This window comes from Sparassis crispa (genome assembly GCF_003851025.1).
Source record: "Sparassis crispa DNA, contig_000008F, whole genome shotgun sequence".
Classification (NCBI taxonomy): Eukaryota; Fungi; Basidiomycota; class Agaricomycetes; order Polyporales; family Sparassidaceae; genus Sparassis; species Sparassis crispa.
The window spans coordinates 232,655-251,271 of record NW_020939755.1 but is presented as its reverse complement, the minus strand read 5'-3'; the positions used below and the strand labels follow the sequence as shown (position 1 = coordinate 251,271).

Genomic DNA, 18,617 nt, shown 5'->3' with positions numbered 1-18,617 from the left:
AACTTTTACTTAAAAAGGTACTTAAATGACTTAAATGGACTTACAATCCTTATTTAAGGGTATAAGGTCAAAAAGGAGCCTAATGCATATTACATGAGTGTCTGAAATCAGACTTATTGACACTTATTTGAAGACTTATTACCTTAAATAAGGGTTGTAAGACCGAAAAGTCAAAATAGCTCTGTAAGAAAAAGTTGGGTTTTGCTGATGTAGTCAATTTCATGCAATAAATTACAGTATATCTTACTTGTGTTGTACTGTGGCAGGGAATCAGAATGTATGGTGGAGTATGGCTCAGTGTGGTGCCACACTAACCATAGCAACCATACGCACCAGACCAAACCATACTTGTGTGAGTTTGCTGATGTCGGAGAGTGCCGAAGAAACGCCTCCGGCAGAATGTCGACTGAGTCCTCCATCTGCTACTAGACCATTCCTGTGCTCTTCCTGCGGCTCCTGATCCAAGGCGGCGGCCCGGGTGTATTACTGCCTTGCGGGCATTCCTACTGCAGATCATGTCTTCAGCTCCTTCTGCTATCCGGACCGGACGTTTCCCTGTCGAGTCTGCTTTGCATCCAATCGGTGGGCAGAGACGGTCAGCAGGTCGCATGTGGCAACCCGATCCCCACACATCGGTCCTGCACGACCTCCTCTCTCCACCGGAGGCCTAGGAAACGCGACTGCTCGCTGCTGCGTTTTTTGCTCACATCCACACGCGGTCAGACAGTTTCACTACTGTCCGACGCCGGACTGCCAAGTCGTGTACAACACGGGACGCGCAGGCGCAGTTCTCCAGTGTCCGGTATGCGTCGTTGGACACTGGTTGGTCGGTGTACTTATGTTGCTAACGTGTCGGCGACAACTCAGGCGCACTTCCGGCGGCTGGTGGACAAGCAATTCATTAACAATATCTACTCTTGCGCTCCGACACGACAAACAACGTAACGAAGAGAAGATAGATAATGCAAACAATAGCGAAGACATAAATTCGGCGCACGTTGGTTTCCCCGCCGCGTGCTCGTCACGATTGGCGGCGGGTACTTATCCCGAGGGCCACGAAAAGGCCTGCGCCAGGACCGACGGGCGAAAGTGCTCGTCGATCCGTACCTCGGGACGCACCTTGTACCCTCTATCTAACTCCTATTTCTTCCTGTTGACTTCGATCGGCCGTTTTCTTCTTCGTCGTGTGCCTCTACTGCTCTTGTTTTCTTCTTCAACTTCCTACGTCGCGTGCCTCTTCGCCGTCGATCAGCAATTTTCTTCGTCGTGTGCCTCCACTGCTCTTGTTTTCTTCTTCGACCCCCTACGTCGAATACCTCTTCGCCCGTTGATCAGGCCATTGGCGTCGGTGTCGTCGGGCTTGAGGATGTTCTTGTCGAAGTGTTCTTGCTACGCTGCTGAACGTTCTGGAATGTTATTGACGCACACAAGCCGAACAGCGCACCAGTTGCCTGTATATGTCGATGGTCAGCCACACGAACATTCGGACCACGACGCCACATCAATACCTCACCTGTCTTGACTCCGGTGTGGCACGACCTACTAATCGAAGCCGCCATGTGGGTCGACAGCGAGGATGAATGGGAGAAGAGGCGACAGTCAGCACATGTCGATAGCGTGCGCAGCGAAGACGTACCTTGGTGGCCAAACGTTCTGGGCGACAACGGCCAGAGACCGAAAGTAAGTGACCGTGCATCACGCCGATGAGGGAATGGATGAGGATAGGTGAGTGGCCATTGATTGAGATACGTGAAGGGAGTGGGGACATGCAAGTTGAAGGTCAAGATGCGTTTGGGGGAGTCCGCGTCGCATGTTGGCCTTTTGTACTCGGGCTAGTGGCTGACGCCACAGTTCCGCTTTGGGATCACGTGGACGTAACAACCTGTGACAGATCGCGATTTGCCCAATTTGATCGCGTTCTCTGCGATTCACAAAGGCATGGCATACACGACTCCTTATGTAGCGCGTTGGATTTGAACAGCTCCCCGGCTCATCAAGAATCACTTTTACCCCATAGGTAGAGTGCAATGGTCGAGGCATCGGTCTTCCCCGCTCTCTACCAGTGTAGATGTGACCTTCACATGAAGATGGGAGTAAACCCAGCGCGCTTCGTACCAAAACCATACCACCTAGGAAACATGTGTCTGCGTCTGCAGAACTCCGACGTCGGAACGAGTTCTGCATATTTTCTAACTTCTTTCCCGATATAAATATAGTGCAGACACGCTCAGGCACAAGTCCTACTGCTCGTGGAGCTGAGCGTTCAAAGTTCAGATCTCAGACCTCATACTTGGGGTGAGTGCGCCACTTGCGCCACCACCTTGAGACGAACGTGTCGAAACAGGCAAGGGATCTACCTTCTTTGGCAATCCTCGTAGAGGACTTCTGTCATCGACGTTTAGCCGGTTCGTCATCATGAAGTCACCAAGACGGCCCCCCTTACAGTATATATACCGCCTTCAATGCCGCTCTGGTACCCTGCACTTTATCTCGTACAACCACCAGTACCACCATTCCTAGTACCACCATACGCTATCACCATGTCTCTCCCCACGCCAGATTGGAGGCCACAAGGTACTTCCGTTCCCTTTCGCCCTCGGCATGTTCAAGCTCACCTTTGTGTCGGAAGACTGCCATTAATAACCCGAACGTCTCTGACGAAGCCAAGGAGCACTCCCGCCAGGTTATCGATGAGCTCGAGAGCCAGTCCGATACCCATCAAGCCTACGAGAACGATAAGAATGAGGTTCACATCAACGCAGAACATATGGCTGCCTTGAAGAGTGAGTCAATAATTCATACGGCCGACAATGCGATACTCACCTTTACTCTGATAGACCCAGGAATCCAGGAACAATTCTCGGGAGTACTTGGAAGAGCACGATGCACTCTAACCTTACGAGTTATTCTGCGCAATAGTTCGAAGTTATAAATATTCTACGAGCGTTGTCAATGGTAGAACGACAATTCCTAAAATTTAAACGGAGTGAGTGGTAACATCGGCTCCAGAGGTCAACCGAAGGGGTCTCAATATGATTGAGTTCGCTTCAACCGACCCATGAAGTCAATGTGCGTTGATCAATGGCGCACAGAGCGCGAGGGAGAGGGTTAATATTTACTAACCAACCAAATACTTGATATCAATATTTGTGAACAATATTAAGTCACAACTGTTACGGCAGGATTTGCATCGCGCGTTCGATTCCAGTCGAAAAGGAGGCTGGAATTTTGTTGCGGCTCGCTGCTAAATACTCTTGTTCCCGCAGCCTGCCTAGCTGCACTGCTGCAGCTGCCGGGGAGAATTGGCAAAGGGAGCCATGAACGCTTTTTGTGGTAAGCAGCCGCAGTTTTCACCCCCTCTACCACTCCAAGGGTAAATGAGACAGAGTCAGAAATGGGGAGCAGAGACAGTTTTCTTGCGGAGGAATTCCAAGCGCAGTGTCAAACTAAATGCACATCACATGACCCGACACGCCAGTGCGCGAAGGTTCAGCCAAGGCAATCGCCGGACCTCGCTCCTACCGCACGGCAGGTTGACGACAGACTTTCCCAACGCGCTACCGTCACTCCCTCCTCAGTTCGTGTCTCATGGCGGGGGAATCGTCTGACACGCAAGCTTCCACGTCTCAGCCCGATCCTAAACGCAGGAAGTTGACTCCCGAGAGAGCCAGGGCGACCTATGTCAGTGATGTCGGCCCGTGCTCGACGCTTCCGCTAACATGACACATTTACACTGGTCTACTGGATTGTGCGGAAAATATCCATGAATTTTTCTTACTGGTTCACTGGATCTCACAGTTATCCGGACAACTACGTCTCCGTCTACAGTATGCGAAGTTGAAAGTTGAGCATGGCTGGGTGAGCCGGTAATACCTATAACCCGTTGAGATTGTGTTGACACTTGAATTGTGTCGCAGCAAAGGCAGACCCTTAATGAGGTGGAGAATCTGTATTTTCACCATACCCAAAAGCATCGACCGCCTCCCATACATTCAGGACGGCGCAATGCGCGAGTCTCTTTCCACCCTTTCAGCAGTGCCAGCCCAAATGGATCATCGTCTCTGTTTCCCGTCAGCATCCAGAAGATAGAGTATCCTGCTCCGGGAACGGTTGATTGGCATGGCGCCAATTCCAATTCTGGCAATCCGCAAGCAGGATCGTCTGTAGGCCCTGGTATGCTGATACAGTTGTATCGTAAGGAATCATGCACTAAAATGTCTGCAGCACGAGACGTAGTGCACAATGAAGACGCTGCCGTAGCATCTTCTTCCCGAGGGTCAACATCCACAAACGGAGGCTCGAGCGTACAACCGTTATCAAGCACAGGCTCGACTCTATCCAATCCCAAGGACCCCTCCTCAAGAGGCTCAGTGTCTCCGAAACACCCAAGCGACATCCACGCACCTACCTCTTCCTCTGCCTCGGGCGAACTGCTCCCCGCATACTCGTCCTCACAGTCGTTCATGCCGAGTCCAAGCCCGTCCCCCTTCTCATCCCCAAACAATACCTCGCGTCCTGCGCCATCGCCCTTCCAGTACACGCCGCTGACATCCATTGGCCAAGTGTCTGCAGCGCTCGGGGCGCCGACGACCTCGGGCCTCACGTACGACTCGTTCTGGTCCTCGCACTCCGCCTTCCGCGCGTCCCTTCCGAGCCCGCTGGGTGCGTGCTCGACGTCCGCACCCGGAGCTGCACCGTCTGCTGTGGAGGTTACGGGTGCGGCGGCACCGAGCGTATCGTTCCGATGACACCTCTATTTTTACCTTCCTGTTAGATCATTGGGTTTCCCGACGTGCTGCGGTTATTCCGTGTACTTATACTCTCTCGTACCTGTGCGTCGTTTCAAGGCGACTGTTGCTTAATCTGTGATGCTATTACCGCGTAATGTCTCCTTGTGCTGCGGGTCCGTCTTGCGGTTGTTTTATTGGTTTGTCTTTGTCTGTTGTATATACAGTTACTCACCGTTACCTGGGAAGTTGCAAATCTGTGACCTCACCTATGTAGCGTGGTCTCGGAGTTGCAGCTGCTCGGTGGAGATTGTAATTTTATATTTTCACGGTATCGTATCAGTAAGAGATTTTTCACGGCGAGAATGTCCGGAATTGACACTTCCCTCCCTGGGCAGATGTTGATTATACTGGATTCCCCGCCGCAATCGGGAGAAAATTCAGTCTTGTGGGTATACGCAGTGATATTTAACACGGCGATATCAGCTGGTGACTTACCGTGGTAAGAGGTTCTCTTCATTACCTGGTGGCTATCGCTGTCCAGAATAAGCTCGTTCACGCGGCTCATCATCGAGACCTGTTGCATGACTGAGGAATGGCAGGAACTTCGCACTGACCCTGATACTTGGATCTCTGCAATTGTTCAGGGCAGGGCCTCTGGCTCTTACTGTCCTGAAACCGTGCCGATTGTCTCCTATGAAAGGCTTGTGACATTACAACCTCCCCACCGACCAACGCAGTACTCATAAGACACCGCTGCTTTATGGCAGCACAGACCACATCCTTCCTAGACAGACCCCTTACCAATGCGTATTTTAGCATACGTTTATGACTGTTCCTCGGCGCACTTGCTCACCTACTTGCATATAAATACACAGATTTCATCATTATCATCTCCTATGAAAGGAGTTAGGACTTTAGAACCACCCGCGATGAGCAGCGCTCAGGCTGCCGCTATTTGCAAGATACAGGTACCCGCTCGGAGAACTTGGACGGCAGGCTTCTACCGCTGACCCGTTGTGTTAGTGCTTATCTGAATTGCGCACGGCGTACGTCTGCGTACGTTCGCCATCGGTGTGCCTCTGCGACGCGCGACGATGTTGGATCCGTATGGTGCACACGGTGCTCCGGGCCACTGGCACTGGCATCATGATGCGGCGAGAGCATGGTGTGCCTAGGTCATCGCTGGTCATTCAGAGGCGATTCAGGCTCAGAGGAGTGCCTTTATCTGTGACGAATTGGAGCGATGACCCGTAGAGATTGTTCACAAAGCAAGAGAGAAACGTTTTGGCATCCGAGCCGTAACAGGAACTCAACATTCTGGCCTGGTTCTACCGCGAGAAATCGATGCAAGTCAGACACATACAGCAGACCAAGCGCACTTCATCGAAAAATACATTTCGTTGCGATAATATAATGTGAAAACGCTACAAGTCATGGGAACTTAATGACAGCCATAACGCTCGTACGAAATACATACTATAACAATCAACTCCATTCACATGACAATCCATCTAGGAATGCAACTGGACTGCACAGCGCTCAGTTGCCGGTGACGCCGCCCTGCGCGCCCGTCGCCTGGATGCGCGCGAGCGCGTCAGCCTGGGTCGTGCACGCGATCGACGTGCCCTGCTTGTTGACGAGCGGGAGCGCGAAGCACTGCAGCCCGCTAGCGCATCCCAGGTTCACGTACTGGCCGTTTACACATTGTGCGAAGCCGCTGCTGATGCACGCGTTGTCGCCAGCTATGCAAATGAGCACGATCAGCGAACGTTCTGCGCGTCAGGAGAGAGGCGACGTACCGTTGCAAGTCGAGTTTGCGGTCAGGCTCGCGAACTGGGCGTTCAGGGCCTGTGCGGCCTGTCCGTTCGCCTGCTGGAAGCTACTGCTGCTGCTGTTGCCACTGCTTGCGGACGCAGTTGCCGACGCGCTGGCCATCATACCCGCGGCTGAGGAAGAAGCCACCGGGGTTACAACGGAAGATGCAACAGAAGGCGCCACACAAGACCCAGAGCCAGCAGTAGCGGATGCGGGGGCAGATGCGGACACGGGCGCAGATGAAGACACAGCGGCGACGGTCGCAGATGCGGAGGCAGCAGACGATGCGGCTGCACTCGCATTCGCGGTGGCGTTGCTGGAACCGCTGCCCGAGCTGCCGACGCCTGGGTTTTGCGTGATGTCGACGAGCTGCTGTCCATCCGGGATGGTGCCGGAGGGGTTCGCAGGGCACGAGCCGGCGGGAGACACTGGGGCTGAGAGCCCGAAGGGGATCGTGCCTGCAGATCCGACCGCGAGGCCACCGACGAATGTCTGCTCGTTGACGCTCTGGAATTGGCACTGGTAGAGACCGTTCAGCTCGGTGTTGTTCGGGGCCTGCTGGCAGTAGGGCACTGCTTGGGACGAGGGCTGGAGATGGTAATTAGCACAACGTGAGATGTGGCCATGGTTCGGAACGGAAACTTACGCTGTTGCGCGGCTGTTGTGCGAAAACTTGGGCGAGCGTGATCATCTCGTTACTGTTGAGCTGCTTAGCGAGGCTGACCATGGTGTCGGCGGCATTCTGCTGTGCGCAGGGTCCTGGCGCGGCCAAGAGAGTCGAGAATGAATTGACAGCGATCACGTTGCACTGCGAGCCACCTCCTGCGGTATCCTAGGAAAGAACGGGATCAGCACAAACCCGGCAGAAAACTCTGGTGCGAACATACACAAGCAGCCTCCCACTTCGTGGTCGAGTCGGAGATCACTTGGGCGACGCGCTTGGTGAGGGGCAACCCGTTAACATGGAGAGCAACCGCGGAAAAAGCCACAAAAAGCGCTGTCAAGCGAGCCATTTCGAATCGAATGTCAGTGAATCTGAAGCTTGGATGCACGTTGAAGCTGAACGAGAGAACGGTCGACTGGCAACAAGAGGGCAAAGAAGGTAGCGGAACGAGCACTGCTCGGGGCAAGGCAAGACGCAAGATGGGAGAAAGTGAAAGAGTTTGGGGGGACGCCAACTGGACTCACCTCAGTCTTATATACCCGCGTGCTCTTGCGGACACAAACACAGTGACAACGTCCACATGACAGCACAATGGTTGTGGTTCACCCTTTCTGTTGCGAAGCGGTCAGCTAGACAAGGTAAAAAGTTTATTCAAATTGGACAAAGACCTGCCAATCAGATATCGACTTTGCCTTGGGTGTGCATTGTGCCTGGCATCTCGCCAACGCCACCATGGAGACAAAAGAACAATGGCAACCGATCCAACGAACCTTCGCAGGAAAAAGAGATAAGACTGGACTCATCTCATCTTATCGCACCGCCACCGGCCCAATCACTCGCAACGCCACCGCGGTCACGTCCTGTAATGATATGCTTTCTGTAATTAACTTTTATACCATGCTATAGTCCCTCACGCTATCTCTCTCAGAATTCTCTCATTATAAATCCACACGTCCAATCACCCTCGATCTCTAACGAAATGTCTCCATCCCGCGAATTAATATATATGTGCCCCAGAGGCTCGCGTCAATCTTTACCATCGTTAGCAGAAAATTTGGGACTAACGACCGCGAAGATTTTCGGGTGGTCTCTGGCATTCTGCGCATTTTGACCAGGTACATTACAGATTCCTTACGTGCCAAAGCGCTAGAGCATCTGTGTGTTCCCGGCCATTGACTCTGACAGGATTGGACGCTCGCAGGACCTCGCGCACGCATATGGGCTAGAGCCTCGCATCTCGGATATTTGTACCATTGTGAGCAGCTGTTCTCTCAATTTTCGGATAACCCCTCCCCATGTTTGTCAACTTGGTGCCTGAACCAACCGTCGGCAGCAGCCATAGTCAACAAATGTACCACACATAGCGATGTGTACCACCACGAGGGTTTGCGATCTTAGTGTATATCACATTTCTCACTGCCTTTGCCCCATTGACGACATCCAGACAATGTTTGAGTGGTGAGTTATGAATTACCGTTGCATTCCCACCAGAAGACGTCTATGAACAAATATGCTAGGAAGGCATTTGCACATGTAAGTACCATGTCCAGCGTGTTGATGTCCTGTCGGGTAAAAGCTCGCTTCGTCGCAAACTACTTGTACAGTTACAGTGAGCGCAGAGATTGCCGCAGACTCTCGTTCCCTCCGCGACTGTTCTCGATCACATTCATGCTATTCGCTTTATAAGTTCTTTTTGACCCTTCCCCATCGCGCTTCATCTAGCCAGCCTGTGTCCGGTGTCGATGCCACGCGTGCACTTGTGACGCAACCTCGGACGAGTAAGTCCTCTCGCGACAGCGCCTTCACACTACTCACCCCTCCCAGACCCCTCACAGTCACTGTCTCATGCTTGGTGCTGTCAGTGTCTGAAATGCCAACAAAGTTAGGGTATGGTCTATTAATTGGTACAAAGCAACACAAAGCAACAAGGTCCGCTATAGATAGGTGGCATGAGGGGTATTGACAGTTGAACAGACAGCAAAGGCGGACCAAAAACGGATGGAGTGGACGGATGAGCGCAAGAATCCTTGAACTACTATACACTTGGCATACAACTTGATAATGAACACGATGCGTGCGAAAAGGAGGACGTCAGTAATGTAAAGGATGCGAATGATGCAAATCATGCAAATGGTGTAGAGGACGCGAGCAATGCGAACGATGTAGAGGATATCGCAGAAGGAGAACGGTAGGTGGGAACGTTCCAGTGCACCGCGATTCTATGAAAGCATATATTTGTGAACGGGTCGGAAGTTAGACAAAGAAGCGTAACTCACCATCACCGGTTGCAAATATCCCAATACCACATCGGTTCCTCTGTAACGCCCAGCTCCTTCTGCAATATATCGATCACCTCTTTCTCATCCTGCTCTTCAAGCTGTTCCCAAAAGATGGTGTAGTTCGAATAAAGTGCGACCATTCCGTTGTATTCGGGAACCCACGGTACACACCAATAAACAATGGCGTTGCACGCTACCTTCAGGGCTTTGAATACTTCGGAGATGATGGCATAGTCTGAAAGCGAACTAACGGACACGCCGCGCTTACGCGCGGCGGCCTCTAAGAGGTTCTTCTCCTTCGCGTAGGACTCGAGCTTGTTAAAGTCGATTGCAATGCCGTACTGTAAGCGGGGTGGTCTCGGGCTGAACTCGTTGAGATTCGTGAGGTTGTATCTGTCGGGAAGTTCTGTCGTAGGAGCGGGCATACGTTCCTTGGCTCTTTTCAGGTACATCTGCGTGGAAAGAAAGGTCAGAATGTCGACAGCAGGACAACATCGACGCAGCACAAACCTGGTACTCCGCTTCCACGCCAGCGGGGGTCAACCTGTAGCCTGAGCCGCCGTCCGGTATAAGGCTCCCGTTCTCGTCGCGTTCATAGACGGAGTAGCGATCAGAGGCGAGAGAGGACATGATAGATGATAAAGGCTGCTTTGAACGAGCTGATCACTCTTGTTGGCGGTTTCTTCAACTTGGAAATTCAAGCGCCAGTCACGTGCAGGACAGCACTATATGATCGATGGTTCACAATGAATCATGGAGTTCAGCTCACTGTCTCGCCAAGACGACGAGTGCAGGGTGGAAATATTCATCATTGCCTCTCCTGAGTCTACTGATCGTGCACCCAAGAGGACCCTGATTTACCTATCCATCCACTATCTCAGTATTTCCTATGGCGGAACCGCTGGAATCTCAGACCGTGAGGCTTCTTCCTGATCCACCTGATGCCTTCAAGTTACTAAACATGCTATGGTACGAACAGAATGTCCTGATTCAGAAGGCGGGGTTTTTCAATAAACTTCGTGTCATGATTGGGCATGCCCGGGCGTTGCGGGAAGAAGAAAGCCACTTGTATATGCTTTATGGGCATATATTGACAACTTTTTGCGAAACCGCTGGCGATCCTTTGGATGTCGACCGTGCGCTAGGCTGCGAGCCCCAGTCAGCCTTCGCAGCACCGACTGGTACACGTTTTGACCGTCGCATTCCGGATTTCACTGTCATGGTTACTTTCTTCCATGATATCGATGTCGTGGATCGCTTCAGTCCGTCATACAGATCCCCTACACTTGGGTTCTGGCTTGAGGTCAAACCCCTCAACTGCAAGGATAATTGGATGTCTGATGAAGGACATCGCACAGCACGACGGGATGTGTGGTCGCATTTGGCACAATTGAACGAGCAGGCAATGTTTGCATTCAATCACTTTACTGGTGACACATTCTACGGGATGCTTATCTTAGGCATATACTTTTCGGTCTTCGAGTACTTGAGGCCCACTCCTCCTCCGACTCATCCACCTTCTCCATCGGAATTGCATCCACCTACCGATGGCAATCAACCACAGAAAAGGCAGAAGCGGAAAAGGGACCATGACGTGTCTACATATAGGGCATATGTTGACCAGGAGGTAGAGCCAGAGTACTTTAGTCTCACCAGGGTTCACCCGAGGACCCTCTACTACTGCGAGCCTATTCTTATGAATGATGGGGAGGACTTCAACCCCCTTTTTCGCAAGGCTTTATGGGACATTATGGCCTGGAGAGAAATGGATTTTCCTTTTCAGCCGTCGTTCTTTACACTCCCTCGGATGACTATTATGTCTCAGAAGCATCTCTGGTACAGTTTTACACATTTGTTTCACTGATTTCTCAGCATGTCTAACGTCACTGCCATTTTTCAAATAGGAAATGGCTCGTGAAGACCGAGATGAATTTCTAAACTATCAGGAGCAGAGGGAGAAAGAAGTTCGTGATGCACTATCCTCGGACCCTCTTTCCGGAGAGGACACTTCGGGTAATTACCAGAGCAGTGCCCGCCCCAGTAACACCGGTGCACATCGAAGGACACGTAGCCAATCGCGAGATGATGCGCTCTTTGACGCAGATCTGGATATCTCATCCTTGGATGATCCTGACGATACCGACGACAATGCCCACAGCGAGGATGCCATCTCGCTCGACTTTAACTTGAACCTTGATCGAGACATTAGTGACAATGATGGCAACAGTAACAACAATGACAATGACGACGATGACGAGAACATGTGGCAATATTCGCGCGGGAGACCTGCCAGGGGCAGAGAGTCCAGACACTAGTTATTGTCCTGGTGGTGTGTGCACTGTTGGTGTGATTTCTTCAGTTGTCTGATGCATCTTTAGTCAGAATAGAGTGTACTTGTAATGAGAATGGAACAATGTAAAGACAGTCACGTCTAGTAAAAGCTGAAAATACATACCCTTCCTCCCCTACCACTGAGCACCCTTCGTGTTCAGAGAATACCGGTGCTGAGAGTGACAAGAATATGAGATTCTCGAGAAGTTCCTTGAGCCTGTCCTTGAACGGAGTCTCATTCAGAGGAATTGTTGATACAGGGTCTCTGAGCCGAAATTTCGATTGTAAGTCAGTAATGGTCGGAATTTACTGGTAGCACCTTGTGTTCCACATCGCTGCAGAAGCGGCATACGCAACATGGATTGTTCAGCAAACGGATTTGAAGTCCACTCTTGGCGGCACTCTTGGCGGTCGTGGCGCAGAGTGACAAGGCCTCTGCTGTGAAATACAACAAAAAGCACTGCGTGGAGTGTCCACATGGAGCTTGAAGAATGACTTCGGTTCTACAGTCAGCAAGCATGCCAGCATGAATTTTTTGTTGAGGAGACACGCCATAAACATTAAGAAACTTGTATGACCACGCACTCATCAGTTTCTGTTTCTGTGTCTCCATGAAATTTATCCTGACGGCTCAAGTTCGAGGAGACCAGCGTCGCCTGCATGGAAAACAGAGGTGTCGAGCTCTCCTGCCTTCCAGTACGACCTGCCGAAAATATCCCTCCGGGAAATTTTCGGCTGCGTGCTTTGAACCTTCGTCCGATGCGTTTGACGAGTCTATTCGGCTGCATTGCAAAAATTTAGATAAGTGCTGGTCTTAACGGTAGAAGGCGTACAGTACCTTGCTATTCCGTCTTTCCTATAAGACACGATCAAGTCTTCTTCGGAGACTCCTGAAGCGCTACAATAAGGGGGTTACTAATGGGTCCGCCGCTGCGTGAACCTTTCAGCCCGTCCGCGGGGGTACCACTGCTCGGGACAACTGAGTTATTCTCGCTCGCATGCGTCGCGGAGAACGCGTCTGCACGTCGAGGTGGCGAGCGTCTCGTGGAAGGGTTGTTCTTATAAAATAAGTTTGGTCAAAGATGAGTGCTACATGTAGGGGACGTTGAAGCAGCTTTCATTCCTAGAATTGAGTCTGGAATTAATGCACACTCTACTGCGAGGATATTGCTCACCTGCCTGGACGGCAGATCGTGCCAAGCGACATTGCTCATGAGCTGGTGAGAGTGCTTTATATCGAGGGCCGGCACCAGAAATAAGAGGGTGACGAGTTCATCAGGGGTCGAGGAACCTGAATCAATCCTCAGCGTTAGCACTCGCCACTAGACCAGCTTTACGCCTGATGCTTGAGAACGCACTCATACCGGATCGTGCACGAGTACAAGCTCAGCGTGTCGTCCTCCACCGTCTTAACTTGAAGTTATCTCATCTTATCGCACCGCCACCGGAATCAACGCCACGGTCACGTTCATCATGTCAAATTGTCAATCATCATAACTGCGCCTCCATCTGGCAACTCGCGCTGTCCTGCATCTGACTATGCTATAGTTCCTCTCGCTGTTATTTTCGATTTCTTCTCTCGTTACCGGTTCGCAAGTTTAGGCACCATCCCCCGGTCAGGCTCTGGCGAAATGTCTGCGTCCGACTACTCTTCTTCTGATCATGAAGAGACCGAACAGTCTCTTGTGCGACACAGCGATCTTTGGTTCGTGGACGGTTCGATAGTTCTCAGAGCAGAGAACACGCTTTTTCGCGTCCACATGTCGCAACTCTCCCGGAGATCTGCCTTCTTCCGCGATCTGTTCTCGTTACCGCAGCCCGCCACACGTCTCTTACCCTCTGTTGCGGATTCAGACGCACTTGACGAACTGGACGTGTCCTCGCAATCCACGATGCTTGAGGGGTGTCCTGTTTTGCATCTCCAGGACGCGGCAGAAGATTTGAGCTGCACGCTGAAGGCGCTGTATGATGGCCCGTGAGTTGATGTATGTCTGCCCCAAGGCTCGCGTCAATCCTTACCATCGTTAGCAGAAATCTTGGGACGAACGACCGCGAAGACTTTCAGGTGGTTTCTGGCATTCTCCGCATTTCGACCAAATATATCATAGATTCCTTACGCGCCAAGGCGCTAGAGCACCTGAGCATTGCCTGGCCGTTGACTCTGAAGGGATGGGACGCTCGCGAGGACCTCGCGCACGCATACGAGCTAGAACACGCCTCGCATCGCGGGCACTTATATCCTTCACCCATCGTGAGCAGCTGTTCTCTCAAATCCCGGATAACCTCTTCCCAACATTCCAGCTTAACCCGCCCTTAGGCGGTAATTAATTTAGCGCGAGAGATTGACGCCCCCGAACTGCTTCCCTCCGCCTTCTATGACCTCTCGCGGTACCACTTCACGCAGATATTCGAGCCAGGTGATGACGAGCCCCTTGGGCCCGCGTCGCTCTCCCTGTCGGACATGCAGAAGCTCGCGCTCGGGAAAGAGGCATCGCAACACGCTGTGACGGGCCTCATCCAGAGCATGGCGAGCGGGACGCACCGCGAGTCCGCCCTCCCGCCGCATCTCGCGATGGTGCACAACCGCCGGCGGTCCTCCGGCCAGATATGCGTGTCCGCGGGCGCGTGCCGCAAGGACTTTGCTGAGCTTGTTGACCTCGCGACGCAGCACTACCTGTTCGACCGCGAACGCGGCTGCTCGGATCCGCTCTACGTCGCCGAGGAGCTAGGGCAGCTGAAGAGCGCAGAATTCTCGGAATGCAAGGCGTGCGCGAAGTCGCTTGAGGCGTGGGCCGCGCGGGAGAGGGAGCGCATGTGGAAACTAATACCCTCATGGTTCCGCCTGGATGCATATGGGTTAGGCTCGCGGACAAGAGATGTGAGCTTGGAGCATGAGCCTAAGGTGGAGCAGAGGCGTTCTGGACAGTCATCGTTGCGCCTGATTCCACGAAGATAGATTTAGCGCATGAGGTGTGTACGAGATCGAAGGGATCGGGGCTGTGCCCATGTGTAGAGTTTCAGTAGCTACATGCATTCGGGTCGATTCTGCACCTTCATAGTTTGTCCGCAGTGTTGCTGGTTAAGAACTTATGTTCGCATACACCTGCATACACTGGTGGTCGGATGATAAGTTGATAACCTGCATAACGGATTGTGAGGTGCGAAGTTTTGAGTATTGTACTTACGCTTGGCGACCGCCGGGTGGAATCATCATTGAAGGAACGATTCGATCTTAAACTGTAACGACCGCGAGCCAAGTCCTACTGTTACCTTTTTGCAAGCCCCCTCCGTACATTTTTGACCAGGATATCAAGCTTACTGGAGCGCGTAACAAAGACGCGTAAAGACCTCGTGTACATAGGAGAACGCTAGTGAAATCGGGTTTCACCTCGCCAAGCGCCGTGCGCTGGTCTGCTGGCACTGCAACAATCCAGCTTTCACTTGAAGTGATCAAGGAGATGATTGAAGCTCCCTAAACAAACTCAAGAATAGGTACGTATCATATAGTCTCTTGACAGTATTTTCCTACTCAATGTTGTTAAGCATTTGCCTAGACATCTCCTTACTGTCGGTGGTTTAGGTTGACGTTCGTCGAGTAAAACCACTATTCCAGAAGTCACGGCACCCGTGGTAAGTTGCCGGTTAAAAGGCATTGGAATCAGGACGGTCTTGACAGTTCAAGCCTTTCACTGGAAGCGATGTCTTTGTTGTCACTCAACGACGACATCATGCAGACCATCTTGTCATGGGTTTCACCCCTCGAAGTTCTCCACCTTGGACGAACCTGTCGCGGTGTCTACGCTGCGGCTATCCCTTACTTCCTCTCTGAAGTCACAATCAGAGATGCACAACAGCTGGCTAGCTTCTCGAGGTTTATACTCGCTGACATCGTCCACCCCCCGCGTTACCTGAAGGCGCTCACTCTCAGGGACACTTGCTTTGACTACGTTTCCACCGAACGCAGGCGGGTTAAGCAGGACTTTTCCAGTGCTGCTGCATTCGCTGAAGTACTGCAGCGCGCAGTCTGTCTGCAGTCGTTGGAGGTCCAGTGCTTCGAGACATTCGTAGGCGACGCGGCACTTAGGGACGCACTGGCAATGCACACGGGTCTTCAGCGCGTTTCGTTCTCTGAAATCGGTGTGCAGTCTTTTGAGCTCATACCTCGGATGGCCAGTAGCCCAAGATATCTCGAACTTGGCCAATTTGTTGGAAATAGTCGCAACCCCCCCGTCGGCGGCCCTAGGGTCCGCATGCTTCAGAAATATACCGACTCGCTCGAGGTGCTTAAGCTGCGGTCTTTCGTGCCCTGGCTTGAGACACTCGATTTCGATGCTGTCTGGTCGCATGTACATACTCTGCACGTTATCCATGCACGGACTGCGTTCTCGCACTTTGAGCGTGCATTCCCTAATCTTCGAGAGTTCCGTTGCCTACTCTTCCATACTCGGGAAGATAGCGATCATCATTTCGACGCCAAAAAGTTGGAACGGTCGCCCCGATGGGAGATGCTCGACTACGTCGAGACTGCAAGTGCGCTCCCACTGCTCTGCCCGGTTCGCCGGCTGTCCTTCTACGAGCCCTATTACTGTTCGAGGGCAAGGGTTCAGGATGTAGCGGACATGGTCCATCGCACTTCGCCAGTAGTGCTCTGCTTCCCTGCACGGCTCGTTACCAATGACGTCAGACTCTCGGACGCGGCTCCAAACTTGAAGTACTTACATCTCTATGACAAAGGCTTCGATCGCATGACGATCAATTCGTCAATTGAGTCGGTTTTGGTACGCTTTTCTCAGCTCATCATCGCGTATTGGTGCCGATTGCCCTCTGCAGATTTCCCTCTCTAACTCTCTTCGTACGCTGCCTCTTGTCGGAATTCTATTTACATTTACCGCGAGGACGCCTTTCGAACCAGCACGCGGTGATGAGCGTGTTATGCAGATGGTCCAGGACGTTGCCAGCACTATCCCCTCATTGGAATACGTCGGACTCGCTCGGATTTTCTCCTGGTTCAGGGTTATATCGCGGGCGGGTGGCGTACCTCAGCTTGAAAGGCTTTCACCGCACGAGGGTAGCAAAGTTGAACATTAGTTGCTCAGCTTGAGCTACTGACTGATTTACTCCGTTCATTATTTATGTACCGTTCCTTATTCGAGTGGGGGTTTTGCCAACACTAGGTTCAGGCCCTCATTGCTTTAAAGCCATATCCACTGCGCTGCCTGGTGTGGCAAAACTGGTGAATCTTCTGTTTTGGAACTTGAAACCTTCTAGGACTAGTGCTGATGGGATATAGTGCTGTAGAATGTGGCGGGAACTCTAGCTAGCCAATTTCCAATCGTAGGACACTACGCTATTCCATAAAACAAGGATGGAACTAGATAGGGTAACGCTGAAGAATATATATTTGTACGTTGAGTTGGACCGGGCGAATAGCTGAGCTACTCTCTCTAAAGTGCCCGTCTATTGCCAATATATTGGGCAGGAAATGGTTGGAATCTTAGATGCATGATTGCGCCACGAAACTCGGGCTGCGTCACGAAGAACGAGAACCTATCTTGAGAACATAAATATTAGAGACCACATGTATATCGAAGGCACTGCTTCCGGTCATGATGATGGACAGAAAGCTAGTGTTCGAACAGAACGAAAATATCCCGGAAAACGCTGACGTACTGCTGACCACAGGTCATCATTTCCCTTCTCCGTCTCCACACTAAACTGTCAGCCCACTGCAGGAGATGAGCCAACGAGGGCTGTTGCTCCAGCATGTGAGTGCGGAGTTACAAATGCATCCTTTGGATCTTGTCCATGACATCTAGACGCAGACCTAATTCTTCTTCATCCCTCCACCATTGCTTCTTTCAAAGCTTTACGGCCCGTTTATAACCTCGACAGTCTGTTCTCTCGCTCATGGCCAACATTACTCGATCCGCCAAGTCAGGCAGCGATTGGACGCAGAATGAATTACAAGCATATCACATTCAGGTAGTCGAGCAGGATGCCACCGCCTTCTTGGTGTACCAGCTCTGCCACTACCCTCCGTTCCACAAGAAGTCCTTACAACCGCGTCGGCCGATGACATGGCTGATGACAGAGATTTCACCCTATTTCGTTACATGGACCTCGCGATGAACCCAAAGCCGGGCCAGGAGTCTGCGGTGATCGACTTTGCCCGTCACTTGTTGGAGATGTTAGGATACGCCCCTCGTCCGCGGGTGATTCGGACGCGCTATGATATCCCACTATTCATCTGCGGAGCGTGGAAGCACACACAAACGGACGTGTGCATTATGGACGAGGACGAGATTCTTCTTCTCGTCCAAGAGAACAAGCGCCATCTCGAACAAGTCGACGCGGAACCTCAGCTCATTGCCGGAGCAATAGCGGCGTTCCGGACGATGAACATGATTCGGAAGCCGCCGCCTCCCCTCCAGTAGGACCCCCGACAATTGGTGGAAATGCCTGATCCTGAGGAGCCCAAAATGTCCGTTAGCAGAAGCCGATTTCTGGCCTGAAATGTCCGCGAAAAACCAGGCCTCCGGCCCTCGGAGGTCAAATTTGTCCGGGTTTTGGACCAAGCATCCGTTCATCACAGAAATGTCCGGGCTCCCAGATCAGGCCTCAGGAGGCTCCAATTTTGTCCGTATTCACGAATCAGGCCCGAGTCGGGAGGCTCCAAATTTCAGAACCGCTTTCCGAGCTGCGAGAATGAAGGAATGAGCATGCTCCTTTGTGTAACACATTCTGTCTATTACTTGAGACAGAATTCAAGGCTACTATGATAGTGACATCATAAGGTAA

At 51.8% G+C, this 18,617-nt stretch overlaps 9 protein-coding genes across 9 annotated transcripts; 6 read left to right on the top strand and 3 right to left on the bottom strand.

Moving 5' to 3' along the window:
* Positions 1-1,331: 1,331 nt before the first annotated feature.
* Positions 1,332-1,768, bottom strand: SCP_0900900 (hypothetical protein; the record flags this gene model as incomplete). Its single annotated transcript, XM_027761323.1, has 4 exons — positions 1,332-1,394; positions 1,445-1,451; positions 1,514-1,539; positions 1,637-1,768. 4 exons carry the CDS (start codon positions 1,766-1,768, stop codon positions 1,332-1,334), a joined length of 228 nt encoding a protein of 75 aa, XP_027617124.1.
* A 694-nt stretch (positions 1,769-2,462) lies between these two features.
* SCP_0900890 (Conidiation-specific protein) lies at positions 2,463-2,932 on the top strand (the record flags this gene model as incomplete). The annotated part of the gene is made up of 4 exons (XM_027761322.1): positions 2,463-2,504; positions 2,560-2,574; positions 2,630-2,783; positions 2,838-2,932. The coding sequence occupies 4 exons, from the start codon at positions 2,463-2,465 to the stop codon at positions 2,930-2,932; spliced, it is 306 nt and encodes a 101-aa protein (XP_027617123.1).
* Positions 2,933-3,588: 656 nt separating this feature from the next.
* On the top strand, positions 3,589-4,748 carry SCP_0900880 (hypothetical protein; the record flags this gene model as incomplete). The annotated part of the gene is made up of 4 exons (XM_027761321.1): positions 3,589-3,681; positions 3,799-3,858; positions 3,918-4,173; positions 4,225-4,748. 4 exons carry the CDS (start codon positions 3,589-3,591, stop codon positions 4,746-4,748), a joined length of 933 nt encoding a protein of 310 aa, XP_027617122.1.
* A 1,521-nt stretch (positions 4,749-6,269) lies between these two features.
* SCP_0900870 (hypothetical protein) lies at positions 6,270-7,558 on the bottom strand (the record flags this gene model as incomplete). Its single annotated transcript, XM_027761320.1, has 4 exons — positions 6,270-6,472; positions 6,530-7,133; positions 7,192-7,377; positions 7,433-7,558. The coding sequence occupies 4 exons, from the start codon at positions 7,556-7,558 to the stop codon at positions 6,270-6,272; spliced, it is 1,119 nt and encodes a 372-aa protein (XP_027617121.1).
* A 1,929-nt stretch (positions 7,559-9,487) lies between these two features.
* Positions 9,488-10,118, bottom strand: SCP_0900860 (hypothetical protein; the record flags this gene model as incomplete). Its single annotated transcript, XM_027761319.1, has 2 exons — positions 9,488-9,940; positions 9,999-10,118. The coding sequence occupies 2 exons, from the start codon at positions 10,116-10,118 to the stop codon at positions 9,488-9,490; spliced, it is 573 nt and encodes a 190-aa protein (XP_027617120.1).
* Positions 10,119-10,377: 259 nt separating this feature from the next.
* On the top strand, positions 10,378-11,426 carry SCP_0900850 (hypothetical protein; the record flags this gene model as incomplete). Its single annotated transcript, XM_027761318.1, has 3 exons — positions 10,378-10,404; positions 10,468-11,324; positions 11,393-11,426. 3 exons carry the CDS (start codon positions 10,378-10,380, stop codon positions 11,424-11,426), a joined length of 918 nt encoding a protein of 305 aa, XP_027617119.1.
* A 2,024-nt stretch (positions 11,427-13,450) lies between these two features.
* On the top strand, positions 13,451-14,775 carry SCP_0900840 (hypothetical protein; the record flags this gene model as incomplete). Its single annotated transcript, XM_027761317.1, has 3 exons — positions 13,451-13,794; positions 13,851-14,070; positions 14,137-14,775. The coding sequence occupies 3 exons, from the start codon at positions 13,451-13,453 to the stop codon at positions 14,773-14,775; spliced, it is 1,203 nt and encodes a 400-aa protein (XP_027617118.1).
* A 742-nt stretch (positions 14,776-15,517) lies between these two features.
* On the top strand, positions 15,518-16,907 carry SCP_0900830 (hypothetical protein; the record flags this gene model as incomplete). Its single annotated transcript, XM_027761316.1, has 2 exons — positions 15,518-16,597; positions 16,650-16,907. 2 exons carry the CDS (start codon positions 15,518-15,520, stop codon positions 16,905-16,907), a joined length of 1,338 nt encoding a protein of 445 aa, XP_027617117.1.
* A 1,025-nt stretch (positions 16,908-17,932) lies between these two features.
* SCP_0900820 (hypothetical protein) lies at positions 17,933-18,253 on the top strand (the record flags this gene model as incomplete). The annotated part of the gene is made up of 1 exon (XM_027761315.1): positions 17,933-18,253. The coding sequence occupies one exon, from the start codon at positions 17,933-17,935 to the stop codon at positions 18,251-18,253; it is 321 nt and encodes a 106-aa protein (XP_027617116.1).
* Positions 18,254-18,617: the final 364 nt, after the last annotated feature.